The sequence below is a fragment of the Xiphias gladius genome, chromosome 15 (assembly GCF_016859285.1).
Source record: "Xiphias gladius isolate SHS-SW01 ecotype Sanya breed wild chromosome 15, ASM1685928v1, whole genome shotgun sequence".
In the NCBI taxonomy this organism is placed as follows: domain Eukaryota; kingdom Metazoa; phylum Chordata; class Actinopteri; order Istiophoriformes; family Xiphiidae; genus Xiphias; species Xiphias gladius.
Genome location: NC_053414.1, coordinates 5655228 through 5662584, shown reverse-complemented (window position 1 = coordinate 5662584; position 7357 = coordinate 5655228). Strand labels below are relative to the sequence as shown.

The following is a 7357-nucleotide window of genomic DNA, read 5'->3' as shown; positions in this document are numbered from 1 at the left end:
GAGCAAACGTGTCCGGTGTCAGATGCCCCGGCGCCCTCGTCAGGTAGACAAACGGTGCATCAAACGCTGGGTTGCACTGGATTAAGCGCCTATGACACAGGTGTTTGCCCGCAGTTCTAAATTAATGCGTCGGTATCAAAGCCGATATATACAGTCAAACTGGAGGCGAAACACCTGATACACCCCATTACAATGATGGAACACACAACTTGTTGGGTATGACCCCTTTCATAAGGCGCAACGTGATATGTGGCCCCAAAATCACAATTTTGGCTCAGAGCGCTTCGTAATCTGTGCAGCCTACAAGAGCTTCCGTCCTTGGACCTTCCGTTCAGAAAAGTGAAAAGTTTCCACCGAAAAAAAACCCTTCGATAAATACTTGAAGCAATGTCTTGCGTTTTTTTTTTGAAAACTCAAAAAAATAGTTGCTAATAATTTTCCCCTGGCTGCATCGCTTGAGCTATCTCTGCTAACTCATCCACAGTCCAGCTCGAGAGGATGCAGATCTGCCTCATTGGAAAGTATGAGTCATTTTCATAACGCAGTGATGTAGCAGGAATTTTCTTTTCTGCTCGAACTAAAAAAAATTAAAAGTCTGAAATTAACCAAGTCGCACTAGCACAGCGAAAAAAAGCTGGCGGTCGGGTCAACAAGCAGGAGGAAACAGTCAGAGAAGTGCAGAGTCTAAAAATAGACCCTCTGACCCATTCCCTTATGGTGCCTTCAAGTGCTCCTTGTAAGGATGACCTACTTTTGTGTTTGGATGTCACAGTACTGCTGCTGCTGCTGCTGCTGCTAAGTGCATCCAGAATAATGGAAAAAAAACAAACCCAAATGGTTTCATAAGTAGTCGCTACGTCGCTTGCTGCTGCTTTCTTTCAGAGCTCAAGTGACATGGCAGAGTTTTACGGAGGGGGGGGGGGGGGTAGGCATCATGACACTGATAGATCGCAAGCGATGCCTGGATGCAACCGAAAACCACAACAAACATCAGGCTGTGTGTCATCAATCTGCAGCCACCATCAAACAGGCCCGGCCACTTTAACCACCCATCCTCAGTCAACGCACTGCCTTCTAAAGCCTTTAAAACAAAAACAAAACAAAAAAAAACTGATGAGAAATCCGTGAAAACATTGGAAACCGGTAAACTGGATGAAGTTTAGATTCAGAGCTAGTGACAACCACAGTCGGCTTCTCGCGTGAGTCAGCATACTTGGTCAGTGTTGAAACATAACTGAATTAACACCTCTAGGACAGTCATAAGGGGGGGGGGTTCGCGGTAGAGCACCTGTACGGGATTGCGTTACGCCGGACAGGTGTATGCAACGCAGAGGCAGCTGGGTGTATGATAGATTCAGGGCGTTAATACGGCAGATGTGTTAGCAAACACCTGGCTCATTTATATGCGGCGCAGACCCGGAGCGATGTTGCAGCTGCGTTTCCGTCCAGCCGGCGGAGGGAAGTCGTTGTTCTTCGTCCTGGCCTGGTCTCCCCCAACTCCTGAGGGCGATTCCTGGATGGTTGGCTGCCAAATGCGCCGCCATGTCCTTTAGCTTCTGTCTAACACCGTCCCGCCTTTTTCCCCCCCGAACACAAAAAAGGTCTGGGGCGCCGAGCCTGTCGCCGTGAGCTGCCCCCTTTCACATCCCACGCAGCAGTTTGACCCGTTGTTCGTATAACATTATCAGTTAGAGCAGCTTTAAACTGCGCGACAGCGGTGCAGCGCTTAGGACAAATATTTAGACTCGGTGTTCGCTGCGACCGATTTGGAGCAACTCAAGCGAGCTCCAGGGGTCCGTCATTGGATTTTCAGCCATTTGCAGAAATGAAGGGAAACCAATGGCCACCGGCAACTATGAGAAAAATATGTCTACAAATCTAAAAAAAGGCACAATACGCATTAAAAAAAAAAAAAAGAAGGATACATGGGTTGTAGTTGAGGAGCTACAACGAAGGAGCAGACAAACTGTTATGGTTCCTTGAAATCTAGTTTAGAGGTTTAAGGCACCGCCAACCAGAAACCAAGGCGTTCATCATCTTTCCCCTGACGTATTGTCAGTCGTAGCAACGGTTTCCATGCTCCCTGCCGGTAGGTGCATATTTCGGCGACGAGGTCACTACCTGGGCCCCGCCAACCGCTGTTTACAGTACGGGGTGAAATGCTGTACAGTGGTAAAAAAGCAGGCCCCACCCTCTGGTCTGCACGCACACACACACACACGCATGCGCACACACACACACGCACACACACAGTGCACACACACACAGACCGACTTACACGTTCCCCGCCGCCCATTTGGCCTCTAGCAGAGACAGTGTAAGCATAATCACACACACACACACACACACACACACACACACACACACACACACACACACACACAAAACACTGTCACCATAGCGACCGGTCTGTTACAGACCTAAGGTGGAGTCCCGGCCGGCTGTTTTCTGGGCGTAACAACCGGCCGGCTCACACAACTTGCCACCAGATCCGCACGTTACGTGCTAACCGCGATTTTAGAGCGCGTGACCCGGTGTGATCTGAAGCAGCAACGCGCACGGGCACCAGCACCAGCACCATCGTGTCGGGCGGCATGTGTCGTAAAACTCGACCATTTGATTCCCTTGATATCTGTAGATTTTGATCCCTTCTTTGTGTCTTCAATATGTCCGCATTTGGTGTCATGTGTTTTTGTGAGATTACACACTAGTGTGTGTGTGTGTGTGTGTGTGTGTGTGTTTGTTTATGCACATGGAGTGTGATCTAAAGTGTAAAACTACCTTCCTGAAATCTTATTTTTTAAGGTGTTTTATACATCTATATCTTTTTTTTTTTTAGATGCAGTAATAAAGTATTTATTTTAAATCAGCTCTTGAAGACATCTCAACAACAGTCTTCATTATAGGTGATATATTTTTTTTAATTTTAAAAACCCTGTCCCTGTCAGACGACCTGTAACACCTTGGTATAACCGCAGCAAAAATAACGTGCAGCTAAGACGCTGGGTATACATTATGGTGTGTGTGTGTGTGTGTGTGTGTGTGTGTGTGTGTGTGTGTGTGTGTGTGTGCTCCTGGTGCCAGTGCTCGCGTCATGCGGGAGGGCAGGGCAGTAATGGGAAAGGTTTCCATGGTTACAGCTCACAAGTTTTTTTTTACAGCCGCCGGCGACCCGGGGGTGGGGGGGGGGGGGTGATTTCCAGCGTCGCTGATAACGAGTGTAATTCCCACGCCGAAGGAGGAGACCTGTTCAGCGCGGGGTTACAATGGTGGGACAGGTGAAGTTGGCCGTGGTGGTGCAAAGGGTCCTCTGATCAAGTTGCCTTGCACGGTGGAACTAGGCTGGTTTAAGGTCCCTGTGCTTGTTAGAGTCACACTCTGGAAGGGCCCCCCACCCCCACCCCACCCCCACCACAACCACCACCACAAAGTCGGATAGAAAATGAGAAAATTCCTGTTTCTAATTCCCATATTGACAGGATGGGAATCTTTTAGGACCATACGTCAATGGAGACGTGGTATAGATGTGGTTACTTCCAAACTTCCATATGTTGCACGGGTGACATACTGTCCGTATATAGCTTCCAGTGTGGGACATTTATAAATGGCGTCAAATGGAACAGGACAGAGGTAAGTTGAAAAAAATGGCCTTTTATTCTATTTTTAGGGTTCCTGTTTAACACGTGGCCAAGGACGACAGATGGAAATCAACCTTTTTTTTCTATTGTTATTTACAGTTTTTTCTCTGTCGAATGACCAATGAGCATCAGTTGATTTAGGACTTTATTTATCCATAACAAATAAAGTCATAAAATAAAATAAAAAACACTGCAAGCCGAGACCATTGTGCAAAAATGAAAGAATGTGCAATATCAAGATCATACCTCTATTGTAAATGTGGTCGTGACTAATTGGGCCTATGTTTAAGGTATTTCACATCACGTAAAGACAGGCAGCGGAGGCGTTGTCCGCGAGAACGCGCCGCTCTCTGGGGCTGTCGGATCCTAACTTGATCTCTCCGACTGCACCCAAACGCCTCATCACGGCGCCCGGGCCTGAGAGCCTCCTGGCGTCTGACCTCCGCCGTTCGCCGCTGCCTGGTAACCTCACTTACACCGGTGGCGGCTCCATATATGGCGGCGAGCTGACGCCATGCACGGGGGGGGGGGGGGCGGCCCGCGGAGGGAGGGAGGAGGGAGGAGGGGGGAGGGCTGCGCGTTCGCATCACGGCTTTTCCACTGTGCTCGCCCCAGCGGGGCTTTACTACCGGATGGGCCATATATGGCAGCTGAGAATGCGAGGAGTGAGTGACGAGGTGTGTGTGTGTGTGTGTGTGTGTGTGTGTGTGTGTGTGTGTGTGTGTGTGTGTGTGTGAGAGAGAGAGAGAGCGAGCGAGCACAAACTCCGCACAAATCGTGGACACGTTTCCTTCTCCCACGTAAGTTCCTCGAACTGCTGCCTGGGTTTTCACCGGAATGTAAACACCGACCGACTGGATCTCGCTCTGCTCCCGCGCCGTCCTTCCCTCGCCCCCCGTTACGTTTGCTCGTATTTACAGCCTTCCACTGAAACACTTCCCCAGAAGCTGCGCGGCAAAAAAAAAAAAAACAGCCGTGCCGCCGGCACTTCCCCTTTTATGTTCTGAGAGTCCGCTTTAAACCAGAACCCTGACTTTATTGTGGGGAGTATTTCCTGCCAAACTTGATTTCATTAAATGAAATGTGTCATTACTATCGTTGATATTACAGAAACATAACCATACTTCATCGAATTTATTGCAGGAACCTTATTTTGTCGTCGAACTGTTACAGAAACTTGAATTTATAACCTCAGCAGTTGCAAATATCTTCTGCCACTGTGCGTAAACAGCTGGAATAAAGCGGCGATGCACTGCCCGCTCGCTTTCTCGCTCTGACCCCGATGTAAAGCGGCATTTCGTGGCGCGGGTCCACGCAGATAATCACGGCCCCGCGTGTATGAGGTAAGACGCGTGTTTAAAAATACCTCACCCGCACAGGAAAAGGAGACCTCTCCCTTCGTGTTCGTGAGGAAGCTGATGTAAGGAGGGCGGGCGCGGGGAAGGGGGATCGATAGAATGTGGAATCGAACCTTTTCGGAACCTGATCTACCGAATCAGACCTTTGCCCAATGGGCTGCAGGAGCGAAGAATGCCGTGCATGCGACGCAAGAGGTCCACTCTGAGAATAAACGGTAGACGGAGCAGATGGTGTGTGTTAGCGTGTGTGTGTGTGTGTGTGTGTGTGTGTGTTCGCTGCAGCTAGCAGGTGTGGGCGGCGCCTGTTTGTCACTTACTGAGGAATGAAGTCCACGTTACGTCAAAGAGGAAATAAAACGCCACCCTGTTACTCACACGATCTCATTTCTCTGAGTACAACGACTGGGGGAAACGGCACAAGTCCGAGACGAGACAGATCACAAACTAAAAAAACTCAAGTCTAACTCGGGACAGATAGGGCTCGCCTGCTTGTTGAGCCTTTGGTGGAGGTGCCAAAACAACCGTGCGTAATTACGCATAACGAAAAAACAATGAGTGCCACAACAGCAATGGAAGTGAACGCCGAAGCCAGACGGATCCTGGCCGTGTCGATAAGCAAGCTCTACGCCTCCAGGACCCAGAGAGGCGGACTGAGACTCCACCGGAGCCTCCTGCTCTCCCTGGTCATGAGGTCTGCCCGGGACATCTACCACTCCTCCCGGGAGAGCGAGGGGCCCGGCGGGCCGCAGCCATCGCCGGAGGAGCCGATGGACTCCAGCTCCAGCTCGGAGGAGCAAGCCGAGCTGCCCGAGCCTCGGCGTGAGCCCCAGCCGACACTGAGCCCCGCCGAGCAGCCCACGGAGAAGCCGGGCAGCGCGGAGAAAGGGTGCGACGGCGAAATCACAGAGGACAAAGAGAACTTGAGTCCGGCGAGGCAGTCCAGGAAACGCCGGGGCAAGGCGTCGGCGGCGCCTGACTTCCTCCCCAGCAAGAGGGCGAGGCTGGAGCCCGGGGAGGAGAGGTATGCGGCCCCGCTGGGCAGCTGTCGCGCCGGGGCCGGCGAGTCCCTGGCCGCTTTGTCAGTAAATCGGGTTATACCTGCCTTCTGAACCTATGGAGGAGGAAAATAGCCTCGAATGAAGACTTTGGAACGGAGTGAATCTCGACTCCTCGTTAACCTACAGGGGCGATTGATCCCTTTGCGCACCAAGGAGCTGACCCGACATCGGCGGTCCCGGGACAGAGGGATTACCGGGACTATGGCGCGACCTCTCTGGTCGAGCCGAGTGCGCCCGTCGGGCTGGTAAAGCCCCTAAAGAGATCAGCATGCCGAGAAGGAGAAGAAACCGAGAACCGGGCGGGAAGGGAGCTACAGGCCGGAAAGTTTGAGGAAGAAACAGAAGGGGAACTGGCTTTGTTACTTTTTGATTCCCCGTGATTCACCTTCAGTTAAATGAGTCCAAACAAGAGACTGCTGCTGAGTCAAAGTGTGTGTATGCGTGAATCAGCAGCGAGTGATGTGAGTCAGTCAGAGAAGAAGTGAAGCGGCGAGCCGTTGACCACAGAGCAACAGACGACACTACTTGGACTTTGGGGTATTTCCTGCCTCTGTACGGGGATATCAGCCTCTGAACACTGAAAGAGGAAGGGCAGTAGAGGCAGACACGCTGCCACACACACATTGACCACACACACACACACACACAAACACACACACATTCAGTTGCTGCTGTGGACTTTGATAAATCAATACTACTGCTTTGGACTGTCCTACATACTGTGTTCACATGGTGCTTTGAGAAAAAAAAAACAAAAAAAAAAAAAAAACAGGCTGTCCAAGTGAAGCCCATGAATCTAAACCTTCTGTGTTTTTAAATCACTGAAACTCTCCTGTTCATGTCCGACCTGTGAAAGATTATTACCTCAAATTCCAAGCTGCTTTTTTTTTTTTTTTTTACAGTTGTGTGATTGAATTAATGGTGTAAATATTTGTAATAAAGATGTCGAACGGGTACGCACTTGTCCTGAGCTCATTGTCCCGAAGTCGATGTTGGTTGCAGAGTAAAACACGTGCACACACACAAACACACACACACAGTCACATCTTATTTCCCAATTAAAGGGCTATTGGTCTTTATTAGGGCCACAGTTCACAGGGTCAATCCTTTATAAGAGGGAGGAAGTTGGTACAACCCAGCGCCAGTCTGGCTTGCTGCCGCTAATCTCATGCTTGCAGTAGGACACACACACACACACACACATTCAAACAAACAAACAAACTCTCTCTCTCTCTCGCACACACACACACACACAGCTTCCAGGGCTGTACCATTTCCTGTGGATTATGACAGGATTCTGAAT

The 7357-nt window shown here is 50.1% G+C and overlaps 1 protein-coding gene across 1 annotated transcript; it reads left to right on the top strand.

Moving 5' to 3' along the window:
• Window positions 1–5300: 5300 nt before the first annotated feature.
• ier2b (immediate early response 2b) lies at window positions 5301–6823 on the top strand. Its single transcript, XM_040145130.1, has one exon. The coding sequence runs from the start codon at window positions 5548–5550 to the stop codon at window positions 6103–6105; it is 558 nt and encodes a 185-aa protein (XP_040001064.1). The 5' UTR covers window positions 5301–5547; the 3' UTR covers window positions 6106–6823.
• Window positions 6824–7357: the final 534 nt, after the last annotated feature.

Coding starts and splice junctions, on each gene's coding strand:
- ier2b (XM_040145130.1), top strand. CDS start 5,548: ATGAGTGCCACAACAGCAATGGAAGTGAACGCCGAAGCCAGACGGATC.